At 56.9% G+C, this 22,854-nt stretch overlaps 1 protein-coding gene across 1 annotated transcript; it reads left to right on the forward strand.

Annotated features, from left to right (window-relative positions):
- Positions 1-621: 621 nt before the first annotated feature.
- On the forward strand, positions 622-22,597 carry MFSD4A (major facilitator superfamily domain containing 4A). Its single transcript, XM_065936685.1, has 8 exons — positions 622-913; positions 10,270-10,468; positions 11,106-11,366; positions 14,340-14,502; positions 14,909-15,024; positions 16,031-16,204; positions 19,011-19,158; positions 22,012-22,597. Exons 1-8 carry the CDS (start codon positions 684-686, stop codon positions 22,242-22,244), a joined length of 1,524 nt encoding a protein of 507 aa, XP_065792757.1. The 5' UTR covers positions 622-683; the 3' UTR covers positions 22,245-22,597.
- The last annotated feature ends 257 nt before the right edge of the window (positions 22,598-22,854 follow it).

Genomic DNA, 22,854 nt, shown 5'->3' on the forward strand with positions numbered 1-22,854 from the left:
TCCGGCCCTTCTGCAGAGCTTAGAGTGACTACCTTTCTGGTGAAAGTCAGGAATACTCTGCCAAGGAAAAAAACGTATGCAGGAGATTTTGCCTTCTATTCCAGGGGGAGACCGGGCGCTGTCGGACGCCCAAAGTCCATCAGTGAAGCCCCTAGTTTAGGGGAGAGGGCTCGGGGTCCCTTCACAGGAAAGCACAGGCCAGAATGGGGCCTGGGGAGGGTTTGCAGCTGCAGCCTCAGAGAAGCGCCTGAAGACCGGACATCTGGGGCTCTGTTTGCCCAGTTCGCCGATGGGCGTCCAGGGCCCTCCGACCCTGGGGGGCCGGATAAGGAGACTGGAAAGACACGGAGCTGGAGGGAGAGGGGGTGGGGGTGACAAGTGGTTCCCGCAGGGTTTCCCGTAGCCGGGGGAGGGTGGAAATCTGAGTGCGGGGAGGAGGCAAGACCCGCGCCTGGCACCGCGCGGGGAGGGGGCGGACCCGGTCGCGGTGCCCACGGCGCCCCGGGCGCTCCCTGGGCCCGAGGGCGGGGCCCCTTGCCTGGAGGCCCCTCCCCGCCCTCCCCCGCCACTCCCCGGCCCCTGGCTCCCCGGCCCGGCTGGCCCTCCGGCGGGCGGGCGGGCGAAGCGGCACTCAGGCACCGCGCGCGCCCGCACCAGCAGCCGCGAGCCCGCCGGCCGGGGCCATGGGCTGCGACGTCCGAGTGTCGGGGCTGCTCCGCCGCAACCTGCAGCCCACGCTCACCTACTGGAGCGTCTTCTTCAGCTTCGGCCTGTGCATCGCCTTCCTGGGGCCCACGCTGCTGGACCTGCGCTGCCAGACGCGCAGCTCGCTGCCCGAGATCTCCTGGGTCTTCTTCTCGCAGCAGCTCTGCCTCCTGCTGGGCAGCGCCCTCGGGGGCGTCTTCAAGAGGACGTGAGTGCCAGTCCCCGGCCCTTCCCGTCGCCCTCGTCCTGTCCCCCGCGGGGCTCGCGCCGGGGGTCGTCCTGCCTCCCGAAGGCCGCGACCACCCCTCCCCGCCCCGCCAGCCGTGCCCTGCCTTAGCCGGAGGGCTGCCTCCCTACCACCAGCCCCCCCCCCCCCAAGGTCTCCCCCCAAAACTCTCCCCGAGGACTGAAGGTGACTTTTAGATTATTTTTTTGCCCTTACTCATAGACCCAGCCCTCATCCTGCTTATTCCACCCCAGCCCACGCCCCCCGCCCCCCGGGGAGAGTGGCAGCGAGCTCGCAGAGGCGGCGGGGTCGCCTCTGGCAGGAGCCGACTGAGGTCTGTCCGTAGCCCCTGCTGCCTGGGGCGGAATTGGAAGTGAGGTGGCAGGAGAGGGAGTGGATCTCAGGGGCTGTGCCCAGCGCCAGGGCTGGCTGCAGCTGGACAGAGTGCCCTGGGGCGGGCTGCACTCAGATCCTCAGCTCCGGGGCAGCCAGCAAAGGGTGTCCCTTCCCCGGTGACCACTGGGCTGGTGAGTGCTGTGCCGTCCTGCCCCTAGGGGCGCCGGGCTTCCGGCGCTGGCCCCTGCAGGCAGCACCCTTCTGCCTCTGAGACAGGCAGGACCTTAGCGCTGAGGTCACCAAAGGGGAGGTGCAGGGTGACCCACCCATCGCTTAGTGAGGTGACCATCTCTGGCCTCCGCCTCTCCCACCCCATGTTCCTCCTGCCCAGCGTCTGCCCGAGGGCAGGGTTCTGGGCTGTCTGGCATGGCCCCCAGAGTTTCCCCTTTGCCTACCATTGCAGAGCCTCATCCTCCAGGCTTGAATTGGACAGGGCCACCTCCATGGAGCCCTTTGGAAAGGCAGCAGGATCCACTCTCCTGATGCTCCGGGGAGAAGAGACCCACAGCGGGGGCTAGATGACTTGCAAGTCAGAGGCTGCTGGTGGTCTCCCTAGTCCTGGCTTCTGGCTGGGTGGTTTCCTGGACTGCATGGCCTCAGACAAGCAGAAGCCTGGGAGCAAAACCACAGGGGTGTGGGGGTGGGTTTCTGGGCTAAAGGCGCTGCCCTTCGGCTCACTGCTAGAGGCGTCTGTGAGTTGGGTCCCCTAGAGTTGATGGAGAGGAGCACAGGTGTCCACACATGGAGAGCCACTTTAAGCCACCCGCTGACCAAACGTGATCAATTCGGGAGTGATTATCCCCACGACCAAAATCCTCTTGTAAACCAAAGAAGTCTCCTCTGAAGAAGCAAGTGTCCTTATGGACACTAGTGTTTCTGTGGGTTTTGTACAAGAGTGGATGCGTGGAGAACTCAGAAAATCTTAAGAAAAAGCTCAAGATTCTTTCTGATTCTGCCTACAGGTTTCATTAGAAATCATTCCGGGTATTTTTCTCTTTGTTTTTAAGTATTTTGACTTACAAAAGCTCCCTTACCTGGAACTTTTTAGAAACCTGTGTAGGGCAAAGAACAGGAAGAGGAATGAGGATAATTCTAAATGGCAGGTTGGCATGCCAGGATTTGTGAGAACAGCAAAGATACACACCCAGCTGGGCCGGCTCTTCCTTACCTGCCCTCCCTCAGGGCTCGGTACTCAACGAGGGGCTCTGAACGGGCAGTGGGAAGGGTCTTGGCTTGGGAAACTGGCTCATGGAAAAGGAGAATAGTCATGATAGCAATAATAACTTGCTTTTTTGAGCATTTAGGCCATGCCAAGCACTGTTCTTACTTGGGCTTCTGAGGTGGCACAGCGGTAAAGACTCCACTTGCCAATGACGGCATGCAGGAGACACAGGTTTGATACCTGGGATAGGAAGATCCCCTGGAGAAGGAAATGGCAGTCCAGTCCAGTATTTTGCCAGGAATATTCCTTGCACAGAGGAGCCTGACAGGCTCTCAAAGAGTCAGACACGGCTGAGCACACAGGCCCTGTACTCAGTGCTTCTTTCTCGGTAATGTTCTTGTATCAACTCATTTAACCTTCATGACAATCCTGTAGATAGGGTCGTGCTACTATCTCCATTTTGTGCAGGAGGCTGAATCACAGGGAGGTTAAGAAACTTGCCCCAGGTCACAGAGCTATTAAGCTGGCCAGGATATGAACCCACACATTTGTGTCTAGAACCAGATAGTTTGGAAATGCCTCTTGCTTTTTCATAAAAAAGCCAGCTGACTCATAGTAGTCTGCTTCAGCTCTGCAGGGTACGAGTTACACCGTATGCTCTCCAGGCAGAGGCATACGGTCCATACTCATGGGCTGAGTATCCTTAAGCAGACACTCCTGGGGAGGAAACTGTGGGCCTCTGGGGCTTCCTGCTGGGACGTGATGGGGGGGTCCGGCAGGGCAGGGGGAGTATGTCCCATCTGTGATTCAGGTTTAGATTGTGAACCTCAGCCCTCCCACTGCAAGACAACATGTCCTAATCCTGTCCCTTGGTTAAGAGCAAGGTAGACTTCAGTGGAAGTAGAGGGAGGTGACAGGAGTGGCCTGTGTGCAGACAGGAGTCGTCACCTACCTATAGCCCTACAGCTCATCTCAATCCTCCCTCCCTCAGAGCAAACAGAACCTCTGCCAGCCTGAAATCAGCCTCTCAGACTGGGCTCCTTGGGGCCTCACCATGAGCTAAAATGCTAATACGCCGCTGGTGCTTTCCAGCTTAAGTGATTACTGCAAGTGTGCGCTAGTTCTGCGGTGGGGGTTGGTGTAACAAACTGGGACGGGAGGACCAGCTGTTGCGAGGGAGCGGGGGACGTGTGGGATGGCACACAGCAGGGAGGGGAGAGTCACGGCAGCGCCCTGTCTCTGGGGCTCCTGAGCGGGTCCTACCCAGTCCGGGGCCTGCAACCAGGGGCTTCTGGTTGCCTCCACAGGGACTCTGGAGGGACTGGGTGCGGAGAGCCTCAACGTCAGTGTGGGTGCAGAGGAGGGCAGGAGCCCTCTGCTCACGGGGGCCAGAGCTGTCTCTCTCTTCTGACATAGCCGGAGAGCTCCAAGGAGGAGCTACATGTAGGCCGAGAGGGAGAAGGGTGTATTTAGGGCTAGAAGAAGCTGGACTTGACCTTCCTTAGAAAAATCTTATCAAGAGCAGGAAACTTTCCAGAAAAAAACCCAAAGACACCTGGTTGGCAGGGTGTGTAGATATGTGCCTTGTCAGACAGGAAGAAGGGGTGGGTATTTAGACAAAAGGTTGGGGTTTTGTTCCTGGTTTCACGGGGACCTGTCTTACTACCCTGGGCAGTTTGGGAGACCCTTTTATCTCAAAGCTATCGGGGCAGATAAATGACTTTCAGAGCTTCCCCAACCTTTCCCACCTTACCTGGGCATCTCCTCTGCATGTGTGCTCTTAACTAAAGGCTTGAGTTCATCTTCTCTTTGCTCTATTAACTGTCTTTTTCTCTACCTTTCTTTTTTTTTTTTTTTCTGAATTTCTTACAAGTCCCACCTTCCCAAGACCCACTCTGACTCTCCCCTGCCCACTGCATGAAACCTGGTCTCCGTGGACATTTCCCCAGGCCACTCTCTGACCTACTTGCCCAGGATGCTGGCTCCCTGTGGTCCTGGGAACACAGTATGAAGGCCACTTCCCTTATCTGAACCAGGCCTGGGTTGGTCTCCCATCTAGAAAGCCTCCTCCTCTCCTGCCAGCAGCTTGTCCACTTTCCAGCATGCCGCAGACCTGGGCTTTAAAAATCTGTCTCCACGGGAGATAGCATCTGGCCCAACAGTTTCACTCCTAGGTATATTCTTCAAAGAACTGAAAACATGTCCACATAAAAACTTGTACATGAAAGTTCATAGCAGCCTTATATAGCATGATAGCAGCTGTTCATAACAGCCAAATGTTTATCCGCAGATGGATGGGCAAACAAAATGTGGTCTGTCCACACAATGGAATGTGTTTCAGTCATAAAAAGGCATGAAGTCCTGACTCATCCTATAAATGGGTGATCTTTGACAATGTTATGCTAAGTGAAAGAGGCCCGTCACAGAAGGCCACACACTCTTATGGTGCCATTTTTGTGAAAGTCCAGAGTTGGGAAAATCTCTAGAGACAGAAAGTAGATGAGTAGTTTCTTAGGGCTAAGGGTTCATGCAGAGAGGAATGGGGAGTGACTGCTAATGGGTGAAGGGTTTCTTTTGGGGGTGATATAAATGCTCATAGATCATGGTGATGAGTTCATAACTCTGAATAAATTTTTGAAAAAACACTTAATTGTGTGCTTTGAATAGATAGTTTATGGCATGTAAATTATATCTCAATTTTTTTTAATTAAAAAAATCTCAAAACCCATCCTAGCCTTTAATTCACTAATTTAACAAATATCTCTTGAGCCAGCCCCTGTTTTCAGAGTGAAAATGATGCAGGTCCCTGCTCCTAAGTCTTAGGACTTAGACTGCTTACAGTCTAGAGGACTATTTTAGTGAGATGAAGGAAATAAGGTAAGGAAGTGGAGTTACAGAGTTGGGATTACTTTAGCTCCGTGGGGAAGGCCTCTCTGAGCTGACTTCTGAAGTCAGGAGAGAGCAGTGCAAGCAAAGGATGTGGCGAGAGGTGTTTCAGGCAGACTACAAGCTTAACTGGTGGGCAGGGAGCACTCGGTGGGGGCCCAGCACTCGCCGGGCCAGGGGACGTCATCACTCGAGGGTGCTGCCCTAATCTGGGCAGCCGCCTTGTTAGAGATCCCTCCCAAGTCAGGTTCCCTTGTTCCTCCTTCAGGGTCCCCTCAGCCTTAGCAGAGGATGTTGAACGGGCTGGGGTGTGAGTGCGGGGGTGATCCTGCTGGAGGGGTGTGAGTGCAGGGGTGACCCCGCTGGAGGCTTCTCCTGCCCCTCCTTCTGGGTGTCAGCCCTGCCCTTTCACCCAGGCTGGAGCGGAGTCTGCAGCCCGCCCTTGCCCCTGTGGGGGTGGAGAGGGGCTGGATGCCTCTGACGCCGCCTGGGTCTGCCTTCTGCCCCTTTGCCTGGTCCTTCAGGGAGGAACTTGTCCAAGGTGGACAGAGGGACTCCTTGTGGCAGAACTGTGAGGGGAATGTCGCACATTCTTCCCCATACCCGAGCAGTCGGGGGTGGGACCCCAGCTGACATCTGCCTGTTCAAGCCCTTCCCCTGTTTCGGAGCCAGGCAGCCCCTGCTCTTATCACAGAACCAGAACGGCCAGCACAGGTGCATGAGGGGTCACAGGTGCCCTCTGGGCAAGGCCGAACCCCGGGCTGAGCTGTGCTCAACGTCACGCGGCCAAGGTGGGCGGCAGCTCAGTACTGCCCGCCAAGAGGGCCTGACTCTGCTCCCGCCCCCGTCTGCACCTTCTGTGTGGGGCCGTTAATAAGTAACTCGGACATTTCTCTGGCTTCCTGAGGAAGGGCTCCCCAAACTGTCTTGGGGGACCAGGGCCCCCCCTCTTTCCACCGGCCTGCACTGACTTCAGGACCCAGGCCAGGGAGGGACAGGCGGTGACACCACCCTGGCCTTCTCCCAGGTTGGAGCCAGAAGCCGGGTCCCTGCTGGCCTGTCTCCCACCCATCTCGTCTGGGCCGCCTCCCGATGTGTAAAATGAGGGTAGGGCTCTTCGGTCCTTGGTGCCACTCTGGCAGTTTCCGGGCCAGCCTCTCAGGATCGCCCCAGAGGGCTTGGCAGCGGGAACCAGGGGTGGGGCCAGGGGTCAGGTAAGGAGCTGGCTCCAGGTCTCTGACCCTGAATGCCGAGGGGGCCAGTGTGTTCCCCCCCTGGGAAAGCCCGGGACCTGCAGGTGAGCTGTAGACGGCTGGGGGTGGCGGGGGACAGCTGCCAGTGAGGAAGCAGACGGGGCCCAGTGGACGTCTCGTTCCCTCTGCACAGGAGCCTTGCAAGGCACCGCTCACCATCCTCGGTGTACAGCAGAGAAACTGAGGCTCGGAAGGTCTCAGCGTTAACGCCTTGCCCCGAGCCACCCCCTGGGAAGCGGCAGAGGTGGGCCTAGGACCCGAATTCTGGTTACAAACACATCCGTGCTGCCAAAGCGGCAGTGACTTTGGGAAAAAAGTGCAAAGTGTTAGTCGCTCAGTTGTGTCTTACTCTTTGCAACCCCATGGACTGTAGCCTGCCAGGCTCCGCTGTCCATGGAATTCTTCAGGCAAGAATCCTGGAGTGGGTTGCCATTCCCTTCTCCCGGGATCAAACCTGGGTATCATACATTGCAGGCAGATTCTTTACTGTCTGAGCCACCAGGGAATGACATTATTATTATGTAATTTTCAATTACCCACAGTCTTGGAAGGGGCCGTTGACCAAATCATTGTGACCAGGCCAATTAGTGTATTTCAGTCTAGCTCTAGGATGTCTCTAGGATGCTTTTTTTCTTGGCAACATTACCATCCTAAAGAAATTTGTTCAGGCTGATTTTTGGAATGACCAGGCACAGCCCCGCCAAAACAGCTGGGGCGGGTGGGCCACCTGGGATGCAAACCCGTCGTTCACTGCGGTGCAGCTGTCCCCATTTCCTGGGAACTGGCTTCCACCCCCTGGCTGCCCCCACCCCACCCCAGGGTACCCCAGGAACCCAGCTGGCAGGCCGTAAGCCCAAACCACGGCCTGGGGTTGGCAGGAGCTGGCCCGGCTTGGCCCGGGGTTGGCAGAAGGGACTTCCCAGGCCAGCCTGCCTTCAGCCTTTCCTTTCCTCGAGTTCTCTTTCCATCCCTCCCTCCTGCCTGTCCCTGGGCCTGGAAACAAAAGGGCCCCTTCTGGATACTGAGTGTCCCCTTCTAGAACAGGAAAGTGAGAAGGTACCCACTGGAGCGGGGAGAGGCCTGGCAAGGCTGCCCACTGGCCCCCAGCCCTTCTGAGCCCCAACCCTGTCTCCCGAGCCACCTGTTTCACTCCACACCTTCTGGCCACCTGGCCCACTAGACTCTTTATCTCGTCACTCCTGTCTCCTCTCTGTCACCACCATACCATCAGCCTCCTAACTGTCTCTGATCCCTTTGTCCAGGCCATGGTGCGTGGGGTGATAAGACAGCCCTTCCTCAAGCATTCCCATCTCACTGGCATTGTTTAATAACCCCAGACCAGAGGCCTCAGGGGATGGAGGTCTAGGCACAGTCCAGGTGTGAGTCCCGCAAAGAGCAGAAGGCAGCAGTTTCCTTAGGAAGCTTGTGATGGAGCCAGCATTATCCGGAAGCAGTTGGAGCTCCCTTAACGCCAGCAGAGGGTCCACTTCGTTCTAGTGACTACAGCCATTTGCCACCGCTTCGTAACTCCAAGGCCCTGCAGATCCTGGCCTCGTGCTCCCTGCTGGCTGCTCCCCTCTCAGCCCAGCAGGGTCTGTGGCCCAGCACCACCCTTTCTACGCACACACGTGTGTGCACACACTCCTCCAGGGAGAGCAGCACGGCGTAGGGAGCAAGTCAGCAGCCCCGGGTGGTGGTCCGGGATCTGTCCACTGCTTTCTTAGCCCTTCTCCTAACCGTCTGTGATCCCTCTCTGACCTCCATTTCCTTGTGAGTCACACGAGGTCCAGTTGCAAGGTCCAGCTCACAGCTTTGTTGTGTGCGCCAAATGTCTTGGACGCCATGAACAGGTGTCCGCTGTTCTCGTCTCCGCCGTGATGTTAGCTCTCCCTTCTTTCCCCACACCTTCCCACACTCCCACCCTCTCAGTTCGCTGATCCCAGGTCGGGCTCCCTCTGGACTGTACTAGAGGGCTGGTTAACCATGCTCATCCAGGTTTTTCAAGACAGGAGTGATAGTATCACGTTTTCAGGAGAGCATTTTTGTACTTGGGGCATCTGTGCTTTAGCAGAAAGCGGTGGGTGAGGAATGTCGGGTCCATGGAGTAGCTCAGGTGGGGACCTTGAGGAGGAGATGGGGACCCCCTGTCACCCCTGAAGTCAGGCCAGTCAATTTTGTGCTGCCCAGTCAATCTTGTGCAGGGAAAGGAAGGGGAAAGAGAGCTGAGAGGCCTGTGGGCCTGCGAGGTGTGGGCATCGCCTCTGAGCCAGTACCAGGAGACGGCCCACCGGGGAGCAGGAAGCAGAAGCATGTGAAGCGCGGGGAGCAGGCCAGCTGTCAGTGCCCGCGGCCTGCGGTTCGGGGGGAGCAGGACGGGGACTGGGGCCCCGAGCAGGCCTCCCCGCAGCACGGCCCCCTCTTGCTTGCCTCTGGTGGTCAGTCTCCCCTGCCTTCTCACACACAGCTCAGAGCTGGGAGTTGGCAGGGGTCACCATGGGTAGACCAGCCTGCAAACAAGAAAATGAGGAAATAGCGATCCACTGCTATCAGCAGACCTCTTCTCATAACGGATTTAATCAAAGATGGAATGAGATGAAAAGCTGAGCGCCAACAGGGTCAGAGGCACGAACTCCTAGGAGAGGACAGCCTGAAGGGTCTCTTGACTCGCTTGTTGTCAGTGAGCTGGAAATGCAGGTCTTGACATGGAAATACTGACTCTCACCAACTCCCTCGACGTTCCAAGTCTGGACAGTCAGATGGAGGTGCCTAGGGCTCTCCAACTTTTCATAATGTGAGGTACTTCCTCCACAAGCCCTCCCTTCCAGAACCTTCTTCTGCCCACTCTCCTCCCCCCCTGCCCCCACCTTAGCCTTTCAGACTGGCCCCGGAAAGCATGAGGCTTCCTTCCTTTCTTGAGAGTCTGGTTGCTGGGCAGAGTGCACCCGAAAGACCTCGACAAAGCCCTAGGCTTCCAGGCACATGTTCACTCACTCAGCCGCTGCTCTGGGCCCCTCTGGGGAAAGCTCTCAACCCAGACACCGCTTGGTGGGGATGGCTGAGGGCCTCCCTTCTGGACACTTGCGGGCATGTAGAAGGGTTACCAGATTACTCGGATATCTGGACTGAGGGCTTGGTTTGGGTGGCTCGGGCCTGGCGCCTGCAGAGGGCCCAGCGTGCCCCACACCTCTGTGTGTGTGGGGGGGGGCTAGCCATGCTCCCGGGCCCATCTCCAGCCTCAAACAGGTGGCACAGCTCCCCAGAGATGCTCAGGACCGATTCACCCCACCCCTTCCCTGGGAGGGATGGAGGTATCTGCACATATAATTGTTTATCAGCAAACAGTTCAAAGTAAAGGATACAAAATCACTTTTATAAGTCCAATAACAGCAATTATGCTTTGTGAAACATCCCTTACATAGTTCTCATGACCACCTGTGCGGCAGGAATTGTCACCGGGGGAGACTCAGACATCTTGCCCACAACCTATAGCTAATAAGCGACAGAGCGCCACAGCTCCCTTCGCCCTCCGACCAGAGGATGACAGGAATGTCTCGGCTTCCCTGGGGGTCCGCCCAGCAAGTGGAGGATGGGGCTGGGGGGGTCTGCAGCCCCGCCCACTGACCTCGCCCCCCACCCTGCAGCCTGGCCCAGTCGCTGTGGGCCCTCTTCGCCTCCTCCCTGGCCATCTCCCTGGTGTTTGCCACCATCCCCTTCTGCCGGGACGTGAAGGTGCTGGCCTCTGTCATGGCACTGGCCGGCCTGGCCATGGGCTGCATCGACACCGTAGCCAACATGCAGCTGGTGAGGATCTACCAGAAGGACTCCGCCGTCTTCCTCCAGGTGAGCCCCCAGCAGTCCTGGGGCAGGGCGGCGCGGGGCTCCGAGGAGCACCCTCAGCCCTCTGCCCGGGCCGGGTGTCCCTTCCTCACAGCCAGGACGGTGACCTGGAAGGAGCAGCAGGGTCAAGTTCAGAGTGATCACTGCCAGCTGGGCCACACTGGCTGTCATCTCTGGACTTAAGTGTTTCATCTCTGAAACGGGGTGATGACCACTGTGCGCAAAGGGTCACAGGAATCTAAGTGCTGACGAGAAAAGGCTCTTTGTAAATTGGGAAGCGGCGTGATGGAAGGACTTGCTGTTCTCTCGTCTCCTCCTGTGTTTCTTCTTCCGTCCTTCTCCTCCCTGTTGCCCAGGACTTTAGTCCAGCCCTGCCCTTTGTCAAGCCCTCTTCCCTTTGGGGTGTTACCTGGTGGATTCTGGCATGGGGATAACCCCCGGCTGAGGGTTAAGCTTTGGGAAAGAAGGGAGTGAGGGAGGGGTTGGCCGCTGTCACCAAGTTATCTCAGGCAGGAAGGTGGAGACAGGAGCTTCATTCCTCACCCCTCCTGCCTCCCATCCTCTGCTGCTTCCACAATGGGGATCATGCAAAGCCTGAGTCATGCCTTCACCACTACTCCCCAATTCTCTCCCCCTCCAGGTTCTCCATTTCTTTGTGGGCTTTGGTGCACTGCTGAGCCCTCTCATCGCCGACCCTTTCCTGTCTGAGGCCAGCTGCTTGCCTGCCAATAGCACAGCCAATGCCACCTCCGGCAGCCACCTGTTCCATGCCTCCAGGGTCCTGAGCCATCAGCACCCTGAGGCCCAGCCTTGGCCCAACCGGACGCTGCCTGGGTTGCCCTCGCAGGACGGGGCAGGGACCCGTGTGTCCTATGCCTTCTGGATTATGGCTCTGATCAACGTGAGTGCCCCTGGGCAGGGTTGGGTGAGGGCTAGTGGACAGTCCCCTACCAGTCCATACTAGCTCCCAGTACAGATTCTTCCGTTTCTGAGAAATGGACTGGGGCTGAGATGTGCCTTCAGGAAGGCAAGAAGATGGGAGAGCCGACCCGCAGGGATTCATCCTGACCACAGGGAGTCACAGGAGATCACCTCTAAGGCCCTTCAGTTGTGACATCCTGGGACTGCGATTCTCCAAGGAGGTTAAACAGTGAGCAGGTTTAGCACCATGAGATCAGGGTGGACTTCCAAGTCCTTGGAGCTCCCTAAGGAAACCAGCTCTTCTCCTCCAAGGGCAGGTGCAATGGGCCCTGGGACAGAGCCCTGCAGGACATGCCGGGCTCCCCTCCGCGGTCCTCAGTCACCAGTGGGCGTCTCCCGTTGCTGCTGTGAGGTGGGCCCCCATGGAGGCTGGAAGATGGACAAGATGACCTCCAAGGGACCCCACGTGATGTGGCTGCCCTGGTGGGGACAGACGGGGACAGACCAGGGTGAATCCCAGGGCCCTCTGCACCCCAGCTCTCATGCTCCTCTGCCAAGTCAGGACTGGCCCGTATCCGGCTGGAAACCCCGCCGGGGCCCTGCAGCCTAGGTTAGCCCAGGCTGGGGCCAGAGGGAGAGGTTAGGGAACCCCCGCCAGCTCCTGGCCAGCTTAGGGACGATGGCTGGGAGCACCAGGAGCAGGCGCTGGGGTGGGGGTAGTCCAGGTGGTCATCTGCCTGGCCATGGGATGGAGGTGCCGCATAGTTTATCACCCTGACTTGGAGTCTGTTAGTCTAGTTACCCCTCCCAAGGCAGGCAGGCTGGGCCTCAGAGCGATGCCATACTGGTAGCATTGAAAGAGACCTCAGAGGACACTCAGTCCCACTAAACAGTCAGACCGTCACTGGCTCTAGGGCCTGATAAAGGGGCCAGTAAGAGACTTGACCAGGCTGGAACCCTGACTTCCGGCACAAGCCCCCCCCCCCCCCCCCCCCCCCAGCTGCCCTGTGATCAACTGCTCATTTCCCTTCTCTTCTGTAACATCCCCGGTACCAGAGTCCTCACGGGATGGCCTCAGAAGTGCACCCCTCTCCCCCTGCTCCTTCCCTTTTCTTCCCATGCCCATCATTGTTTGGGGAACAATGCCGCTTCAGGCCTTGCCCTCCAAGGGGGACCTCGGAAGGCAAAGCTCCCTGTCAGTACAATGTCAAGGCTGAGACTCTGGGACCAGGAAGCCAGAACGTCCCGCCAGCTTAAGCCTGAAGTCTGCTTTCTCTTGCTCCATGAGGCACAGACTGGAGGCACTTTGTTTGCTGCAGGATTTCCGGACTTTTTTCATTGGTTTGTGTCTAAAGATAAACAGTCCACCCAGAAGAGAATGGGCTAAGCGTGCATGTGCATGTGGGCAAATGCAAACACTCAGGCCAGCCCACCTGGCATCCTCTGACTTTTAAGGTGGAGCCTCTGCTTCTTGCACGGGCTCCTAATAAAGGTCCACTGTGTTCCCGCTGGCAACATCAGCCAACCCTGGTGAAGTCCTTCCCACCACCCACCTCTCTGGGAAGCCCGACCTGAGTGAGCACACCTCTTTACAGCTGTTTCCCCTTGGCCTTCACCCAGGCATTCTGCTGCCCAGGCCTCTGCGTGTGGGTTTCCTGTTTCCCCCATCAGATTGGAGAGAGGGCCTCACCTCCTGCCTCAGACCCAGGGCTCCGGAGGCAGGGGCCGTCTCCTCCATTCAGGCAGGGTTTATGGCTCTAATGTTGCTGGGGTGTGCCTGACTGACATTAATAAGTGGAAGGAGGCTCCCAAGGTGCCCCCAGGGAGGTGCCAGCACAGGGGAGGCGTTTAGGTGACTTGGGGAAATGCCTGTGTGAGCCAGCCTGTCTCCAGATGAGGAGACGCTTGCCCAGGGCGGTGCCAGGCAGCGCCAGCCTTGCCTGTGAGCCCCGAGGAGCCCATTGGCCCCTGGGACACTTCCATAGCTCCCTGGGCTTCTCCTTCTAAAGCAAAAGGAGCCAGGATGCAGTTGCAGCAGGAAGGGCAGAGGTTAGACTCAACGAAGGACTTCCTGGTAGCAAGGGCGGTTAGACACAGACAAGGCACCTGAGGGTGGCGGTGGAGGCAACTCCAGGAGCAGGAGACATTTCTCATTGCTCTGGGGAGTTCATAAAGCCTAAGCGACTTAACACAAATGTCAGTCAACCTGACTCTGGGCTCTGCATGTGTGTTGCCTGTAGCATGCATTTCTCAATTTAAAGGAGTCCCTGCCTGTGTACCTTGAGGGCAGCCCCTGTGCTTTTGAGAGGTATGACGTCACCCAGAACAGCCCCGACATGGAGCCAGCACTGGTCAGGATCAGGATGCCCGGGCGCCGGTCTAACTCTGCCTCAAGTCAGCTGTGTGGCCTGCGCCGGTGCTCTCAGACCTTCCCACTGGAGCAGGTTTAGACTAAGTGATAACTCTGAGTCTCAGTTGCCCCACCTGGAAAGTAGGTTTAATGATTTCCCCCAGCACGTTTTACAGAACCGTGATGAACAAAAGCCAAACTTCTTTCTCAAGCGTAACATGCTCTGCCAGTGTGAACAAGTGTGAGGGGCCATTTCCAGCCCCGCTCAGGACAAGGGTGTTGGAAAGGAGTTTAGCTCTTGCATGTCCTGTGCCAGCAGAGGCCCCATGTGAGTCCAAGCTTTGCTTGTGAGAAGCACCTGTCTGTGCAGGGAAATGACTGCAGTTGAAGTCTGGTAGCAATTACAAGCCTGCAGGGGTCAAGGTACCTGGCTGCCTTAGCTGGGGCTGGCTCTCAGGGGGCGCCCTGTGGAAAGAGCTGTTTTCTCCCAGGACCGCGCAGACCTTTGCCACACAGCTGGGCTGAGGCGTGTGCAGCAGGCCGGGCTGGGAAACGGGCAGACGGGCAGGGAGCGGGCTCTCCTGACCCTCTGCCCGCCCCCAGCTCCCGGTGCCCTTGGCTGTGCTGTATCTGCTGTCCAAAGAGCGCCTGCTGGCCTGCTGCCCTCAGAGGAGGCCCCTGCTGCTGTCTGCAGACGAGCTCACCCTGGAGACACAGCCTCCTGAGAAGGAAGACGTGTCCTCGCTGTCCCCCAAGTTCCACCCAGGTGGGGGCTCTAAGGAACCCTCGGCTCAAGGCCCCATTCCAAGGCTCCCTTGCTGAGCCCTCCCAGCCAGAGGGAGGACGTGGATCACAGGTGGTAATGGTTGGGAAAAACCCCTTGGCCCTGCTGGTTTCAGGGTGCGGGGAGGGGCAAGAGATGGAGCAAACGGACCAGGAGGAGAGGAGAGCAGCTCCCGCCTCCACCCTGCCCGTGTGACCTCGAGCATGCCGTCTGGCCTCTCTGAGTCCTGCTTCCAACCGCCCTGCGAAACGAACGGGGGCTGTCCTCACAAGCCGTCGGAAGGTGGAGAAGGTGGGAGGCAGGAAGTGGTCTCCTTTCTGCCGAGGCTGGGTGCGCCGAGGGAGGAGGGGGAACTGAGACCTGTCCCCCCTTCCTGTGTCCCGTCCAGGGCATGAGGACCTGTTCAGCTGCTGCCAGAGGAAGAACTTCAGAGGGGTCCCTTCTTCCTTCTTCGCCATCCACATCACAGCCGCCCTGGTCCTGTTCATGACCGACGGGCTGACGGTGAGCCTGCCCTCGGAGGGCGCCCCTCATGGGGCACCCCCTGAGCCTCAAGTCCAGGGGTGGAGAGAGAAAGGAGGTGGATCAAGGTTTCCGAGAGACCACACCTCTAGTACAGTTGGTCCAAGTGTTTAAACCCAGGATAAGTCCCAGGGAAGAGCCTCTCTAGAACTGAATATAGCCTCTTGGAACTATGGTCTTTTGTACTGTTCGGTTTTTACTTCCATGACCCTGTGGATGGGGGACACTGGAGTGTTACATTTTTTCCAGAGGGGCAGTGCCCTGTTCTCCCAGGTAGAGGTCATGCCACATAGACGTTAGGGCTTTCTGCTTCCTGGAGCACATTCCAAGCCTGGGTGGTAAACAAGCTACAGGCAGTATCTGGGCCCAGCTAGCTATTCAGTCCACCAGTGACCTCTGTTACTCTATTTAGTGCCTTTTTCCAGAAATCTCTTAAGGATTAGATTAGGACCGTTTGCAGTGGCTGATTGATTAACTGGTTGCCATATGAGGGACTCTCCAAAGAAAAGGCCCTAAAGGCCTAGATGACCTGGTAGAAAGTACTCGTGACAGAACTGGTTGACTTCCAACGCTCAGTGTGACCTCGGGCAAGTCACTTCCCTCCGCCCTTTCATCTGTAAAATGAGATGCCTGTACACACCTTTTTTTAGCTTCAGCACCCTTCCTTTAGCAAAAAAACCTTCTGTGGAATCCTTGTGAATAGGGCATGTAGTGAAACTCTGCTCTGGCTGAGGTGGGCAGAGCCTGCCTGCCTGCCTGGACCCCGTGGGGCTCCTCTGGGACCCAGACACACCTTCCTGAATCCCTGGCTCCTGCAGGCACCACCTGCAGGTTGTGGCTCCCAGATTCCAGCCTCAGCTCAGGCCTACACCTGCCAGGTGGACTCGGCTCCAGGCCTCTAGGAGCAGGGCCAGTCCCCACCAGCCCAGACCACACCTGCCCGGCTGGGGACACTGCAGGTGTGCTCAGCAGGACCCGTCTTCCACAGGGTGCGTACTCTGCCTTCGTGTACAGCTACGCGGTGGAGAAGCCGCTGTCCGTGGGACACAAGGTGGCCGGTTACCTTCCCAGCCTCTTCTGGGGCTTCATCACCCTGGGCCGGCTCATCTCCATTCCTGTCTCCTCCAGAGTGAAGCCAGCCACCATGGTTTTCATCAATGTGGTAAGCAGCGCCCTTTCACTGTTGGAGACCCAGAAGAACCATTCACCCTGTGCCATAGCCCTGCCCCAGGACACCTTCTCAGACTGGACTCTGCCCCAGGTTGGGGGGGGCGGTGTCAGAGTACAAGGAAGAGAGGGTAGGAAAGAGATGCTGGAGTGGACAGGGTGGAAACCCAAGGCATGCAGCCTACTTGCATGGTCTTGGAAAAGCCCTTTCCTCTCTCTGGGGCTTGGACCTTGTACCCATGGAAGAAAGGGGCTATGGGAAGTGACTGGTGTTATGTCGGGAGCAGCTCCTTGCTGACAGCCTGAAGGATGAGGAGGGAAGCAGTGCTGACCTCGATCCTCGCTTTTCACCCTGGTGCCCAGGGGGTCAGAGCGCTGTAGCCAGCAGAGACCAGGGGTCCCCTGGCCTTCAGAGGCACCATCTCGGGAATGGGCCCTGGGAACTTGCATCTTGCAGCTCTCCCAGACTGGCACGTAGGATGACCTTCAAGGAACTAGTCTCTCTGGAGGCAGGATGTCTGGGCCTGAGAGGTGGTTAAGACTTTTCGTCCTGATGTGTATCCCTGCCACCATCTATGACAAAGAGGTGCAGATTACAGATTGCTGTAAGGTTGTTTAGCCCAACTTCTGACCAGGGCTCAAATCACCTCTATACTACCACTTCCAAGGGGTCCAAAAGTCTGTCTAAATACCCCCAGTGAATGGAAACTCACCACCTCTCCAGGAAGTCCAGTCCACTGTCAGAATGTACTTTCTTGAGTTTCTAGAGGAGAGAGGGTTGGGAAATAATGTAGAGGCTCTTGCCTGGAGAAGTCCCATGGATAGAGGAGCCTGGCAGGCTACAGTCCATGGGGTCGCAAGAGTCGGACACGACTGAGCGACTAAACCACCAGCACCACCAGAGGCCAAAGATCATGAGCCCCAAGAAAGGCCCTTGGATTCAGCCTTGTGGTGACTGATGACTTAAAAGAAAGAACTTTTGTTCCATGTAGCTGGGAGGTGGGGGTGGTGTAATAGCCAAACTCAAGGGGTTGAGGGTGGGAATTGCCAGGACTCATTGCTTTCACTGCAGGGGGCATGGAGCTGAGGGGGGGGGGGGGCTTCAAGCAGGGAAGGGAGAGGGTGAGAAGGAAGTAGCGATGTGAGGATTACACACACATCCAAGCTGAACAGGCTTGTTTGTCAAGAGTTGGGTGGTATGAGCTTCTGTAGGCAGAGGAGAAAGGGAGGGAGCCTGTGAGGACACCGGGTCAGAGGCGACAGGAATGGGGAGTCCTGGGGAGAGGGGAGGGGTTGGAGGGCAGCACTGTATGCTCAGGAGGAAGAGGGCCTGTTCTCTGGAGCGGGGGTGATGCAAGATGAGGCTACAGAGGCTGCTGGTGGCCCGGCTCTCCAGCACACGAGGCCAGCTATTTAAAGACAGAGGGTGTGACTCTGGGTTTGGGAGAAAGCAGGAAGTCGGAGGCCTCCACGGGACTCAGGCGCTGGCAATAAACTCACCCAGGGTGCTGAGTTTAAAGAAGAAAATCAGATTTCTGAGTCCAGCTCAGACTTGGTGAATCTGAATGTCCAGGGGTAGGGGCTAGCAATCTATATCCTCAACAGACACTGGGGGTTGGGGATTGGAGGTGGCGGGGGGGGGGGGGTGTTCTGTCATCAAGAAGTTTGGAAAAACACTATCCTACAGCAAGTGATTTCCAAATACATCAGCTCCCCCACCCCTGCCGAGGTGCTTTTGGAATATACAGATTCCCGGGCCCCGGCCCCGGGGAGTCGGGGGAGGCGTGGAGTGGGACCCGGGTGTCTGAGTTGTTTTTAAGCTCTTCAGGTGCTTTTCTTGGGCAGGCTGCTGGGACCATAAGCTGGACCACCCTGAACAGGCTGCAGCTGCCAAGTCTCAAATTCACCCCAGTTTCTTCCGATTCCGCTCCGTTTTATTTGTTTATTACTATTTTTTTTCGCTCTGTTTTAAATTAAGGGTCATTCTGCTCTTGATGTTCTTCTGGATCTCAACAGTCACTCACGGGTTGATGAGGACACACGCTGTGTGCCGGGCCCTGCAGAGAGCGGCTGGGCTGCCGCATTCTCTAAGAGGCGCTCTCTGCCTTTGGGGCGCTTCCAGTTGGCCAGGGAAGAAGATGGGGAGAGGGAGTCTCTGTCCTGGCTGGAAGGCAAGGCGAGGGTGAGGGGCTGGTAGGCAGCTGGGGAGCGGGCTGAGCGCCAGTCTGCGGAGTTGGTTGCGGAGTTGCTAACTTGCCCTGGCATCCTGCATCTTCTGTCAACCAGGCTAACAGAAGACAGCGAGTGGGGTTTGTTGTTCTTTTTGCCACACCTCGCCACATGTGGGATCTTAGTTCCCCGTCCAGGGATCAAACACACGCCCCTGGCAATGGAAGCGCAGGTTCTGAACCGCTGGACCGCCAGCGAAGTCCTGAGTTAGGCGTTTTTCAAACGTGCCAAGTGTAGCGATTCTCAGGTGACTCTTAGAGGCCTGGTGTAAGCGGAGGGGAGCAGGAGGTGAACGCTCCTTAAGCTTGCAGGGCAGGCCATCCGCGAGATGCCAGGGCTACTCGCCCTCCTCTCCCCGGGTTTCTCCTGCCCTCCTCCGCGTTCTCCTTCCTTGGCAGCCGCCTGCTGGGGAAGGTGCAGTTCCCGCGCACTCCACAGGGCCGTGCCCTAGTCACACAGCCCGCCCGGGGCCAGGAGGCGTTTCTCACGTCTGGAGACGGACCGGCCTTCCTTTCTCAGCGGCCACCCGGCTGCTCCCCAGTTCCTCAGCGCCTGCTTCTCTGCTGTGACAGGTCGGCGTGGTGGTGACGTTCCTGGTGCTTCTTGTTTTCTCCCACAACGTGGTCTTCCTGTTCGTGGGGACGGCCAGCCTGGGCCTGTCCCTCAGCAGCACCTTCCCCAGCATGCTGGCCTACACCGAGGATGCGCTACAGTACCGAGGTGAGCCCCGCCTTCCTCCCTCTTCCTCCCCGCCTTCCTCCCTCTTCCTCCCCGCCTCTCCTGGGGTCTCCCAGCCAGAAGGTCCCCGCCCACCTCCTCATAGCCAGAAAGTGGGAAAAGGCTCACAAACAGGGTTGTTCCGACCCGCGTGGCTCCCTTCTTTCAACATATACTGGATTTCAGACTACAGACAAGCAGTGAGCCCCTCTTTCCCATTTTCTTTTTCCCCATAGTGGTTGGCGGTGGTGGCGGTGATTTAGCCTCTCAGTCGACTCTGTGCAACCTTGACTGTAGCCTGCCAGGCTCCTCTGTCCATGGGATTTACCAGACAAGGACACTGGAGTGGGTTGCCATGTCCTACTCCAGGGAATCTTCCCAACTCAGGGATCAAACCCACGTCTCCTGCATTGCAGGCAGATTCTTTAGCAACTGAACCAGCCAACCCACAGCTGGCATTTTGTGTAACATGCATGTGCTGGAAATTCCAAGGTCAAGGGAAAGCAAATATGCATGGGAAAAATTATAGCTCACAGAAAGGGTTTTATAACTTATCAGTAAAAGTACCACCTTGCTTTGTTTTCTTGTGGATGTTGTTGGAAACACAGAGGATTGGAACAATGACTCTACACCGATTCAGGGTTGTGACATGGCTTCTTTGAAAATCTCTGATTCTCTCAACTAATCTTCCCTTTCTGTAGCCTCCTGAGTGTGCATAGCAAAGATCTTTTACAGAAAAACAAGTTAATTAAAAATAATTATGTTTTGAACATTTAATGTTCCCCCATCCGTGCCTTGGCAGCTCTTGGCTTGTCTCCTGGCCTTCCAATTTGCCTCCATCAGAGATTCTCAATGCGGTTCCACATTCAAATCACCCGGAGCCCTTGTAACAGAGCCTGGGCTTCATCACAGTCCGAGGTACTCGAGCTGCCGGGTGATGGTAACGTGTAGCCAGGGTGAGGGCCACTTCCTGGGCCGCCACCCTCTGCAGATGCTCACAGCCCTCATGCCTTCCTCCAGAGCTCTCTCCCTTTCTGCAGCCACCCTGCCTGCTTCCCCTCACAGGCCGCCCCATTCAATCACCTGCCTCTCTCCACCCTTTGGCACAGGGTGGAGCCTTGCCTGGAACATGCTCTCAGCTTGTGCCCCGCCCCGTCACACCCTCGGGAACCTCTCTGACCCCACTGGGAAGGCGAGCCCCTCCCCCCGCCCCGTCCCTCCTGTTCGTCCCCCTCCAGACCTTCGTTCTCATGTTCTGTGCCTCTCCTCGACACGCGCCCTAAGTGCACCAGCAAGGGACAGAGGCAAGAACGTGGCTTTGAGGTCAGCAGCAGACCTGAAGGCCAGCCTTGCCTCCACGCCTTCTGGCTTTGTCACCTTGTGCAGTTCATCTTCCTCCCCCCTTCTGAGCCTCAGTTTTCCTCAGTGCAAAATTGGAATGTCCATACCTTCCTTTTAGAGTTGTTCTGTGCGGTAGAGGGCATGCAAATCTCCTGATTTAACAGTGTAAGGTGCTCACAGGTGCTCAGTATAGATGTTAACTCAGATGAGTCATCTGAGTACCCTCAGGGTTTAGCACCTGAGGGTACCTCCCGAATAGAAGGTACTGAGAGGTTTTTGAATGTCTGGGGAGAGTAGACACTCACATGTGTGCTACGGACCATCTAGAGATAGCCTGGCCCAGGGTGGGTCAGGTCCCAAAAGGAAGGGTGTGCTGGGGAGAGGCAGGGCAGTGAGCAGTGTGAGAGCAACGGCTGAGACAGGTGTGCACTCTCGTGAGACAAAGGAGGGCCCAGAATGCCAGAGACGACGCTGATCTCTGAGTGTCTAGCAAACACTGGTGCTGGTGACAGGCAGTGATACAGGCCGCTGAACTAAAATTCAAGGCGTAGCCTCTCTCATGGGCTTCCAGTCCGTAGGGGAGGCTGCCTGGCAGACAGGGCGGGCAGAGGGGGCGCTACACGAGAGCAGGGAGCAGGGGACGGAGGGCGCACAGAGGAGCAGCTAATCCAGGTTCGGGGCTGGGGGAGATGATAATGAAGGCTATCTCCAATGACGAATGAATTTTCCAGACCAAGAGGAGTAGGAGGAGTGTTCAGGAGGGGGTGAAGGTACCTGTCAGAAGCTGGCGGTGAGCATGTGTGCAGGTCAGCAGACGGAAGAGTCTCTCCTGGCTGGAGGGTGGATTGTGAGCAGACAGTGCGACAGTCTGAGCTCTCAGCGGGGGCAGGTGATAGAGGGCCCTGCAAGCCACATTTAAGCATCTGGCCCTGACCCTGACGGCAGCGTGAGGGGTTTAAGCAGAGAACCGGCCTAGTTTCAAGGCTTTACTGTGGGCAGCGCTATGCTGGGCTCTCGCCTGTGTTTGCATCAGGGTTATACACACAGCAGCCCTGAGGAGGTATCATGCCCATTTTGCCGAAGAGACAGGGAAGGAATTGCCTAAGGTCCCGTAGCTAGTAGGTTGACGGAGCAGGCTTTGAACTCAGGTCTGACTCTGAAGCTTGGGCTCTGAAGGCCTGTGCCACGTGGCCAGATTGATTGGAAGTGTGGCTGGTTAGTGAGAGTGCGGGGGAGCAAGGCCTGCCTGCAGAGGAAAGTGGGAATCTTCCTGGAAAAGTAGTTGGTATTCACATTGGGAAGGGCCCTGAATGCCAGGCTAAGCAACTTGGAATAAACGCTGAAGATAATCGTGAGCAACTAAAGGTTTCAGAACAGGGAAACAATATAATGACAGACCCAAGCAAGGTTAAGGGCTCAAGCCTGAGAAACCTCAGGAGTCCACCTGGATTATGCCAGCGGACGTGTGTCTCCATAACTTGCCATCACTAAGCCCGATCCTTCTCTCTTGTTCAGGCTGTGCGACCACAGTGCTGGTGACAGGGGCGGGCGTTGGAGAGATGGTCCTCCAGATGCTGGTTGGTTCGGTATGTAAGGAGACCCGGGGTTGGGGGATGAGGGGCGCGCCCCTCCAGGCAGTGAGAAGATGCGGCCAGCCCCTCCTGAACCCGGCTGTCCCTTCCCCGGGCCTCCCGCACGACAAGCGGGGCCCCACTCCGTCTGTGTCACTTGTTTCCTTCCGCTTCTGAGCCACCCCTGGAAGCTGAGCCTCCAAATGCGGGATTGGAGATGTGAAGGGCCACGAGGCATGGTCCAAAGCAAACACAAGCCGTGTCTGGGAGCAGGGCCAGGGGTCCCGTGGGAATGTTTAGCTCTCAGAGCCCAGGACAGGCTTGGGCTGCAGGCCCAAGAATGGAGTTCCTTTCCATCCCTTTAACCCTCCATTCCCACCTCTCCTCACCTCTGGCCACCCTACAAAGGGCCCAGCTTTCCTGCCTGACTCCTGCCTGGTCAAGGGCCAAGTCGCCCAGTTCTCTTCAAACATACCCACGTTTCAATTTTTCAGCAGGGGAAAAAAAATACATCTGCTTTTTATGGTAGACTATAATGTAGATATTGTGATGCTTCTTTTTAGAGAGGATACTGAAACTCAGAAATTAAGCAACTTGGCTTCAGTCACACTTCTAATAACCAACAGAAATGACATCCAGAGTTAGGTCTTTCAGTCTCTGAAATCCCTCTAACCACTGCTCGATTCTCCTCTCCTTTCACACTGCTGCACCAGAGGAAGAGCTTCCCCTTATGACACCCTATGCACTGAAATGATGTGATGCCTGGGGTTCACCACAGTGGAATCTA

Source organism: Muntiacus reevesi, chromosome 5, assembly GCF_963930625.1.
Source record: "Muntiacus reevesi chromosome 5, mMunRee1.1, whole genome shotgun sequence".
NCBI lineage: Eukaryota > Metazoa > Chordata > Mammalia > Artiodactyla > Cervidae > Muntiacus > Muntiacus reevesi.

What these genes read in the sequence shown, in the direction of transcription:
- MFSD4A (XM_065936685.1), top strand. Translation starts at nt 684, where the DNA reads ATGGGCTGCGACGTCCGAGTGTCGGGGCTGCTCCGCCGCAACCTGCAG. An exon ending in GTCCCCCAAGTTCCACCCAG is followed by an intron (nt 14,503 to 14,908) that starts GTGGGGGCTCTA and finishes TGTCCCGTCCAG; the next exon opens with GGCATGAGGACCTGTTCAGC. An exon ending in CCATGGTTTTCATCAATGTG is followed by an intron (nt 16,205 to 19,010) that starts GTAAGCAGCGCC and finishes CTGCTGTGACAG; the next exon opens with GTCGGCGTGGTGGTGACGTT.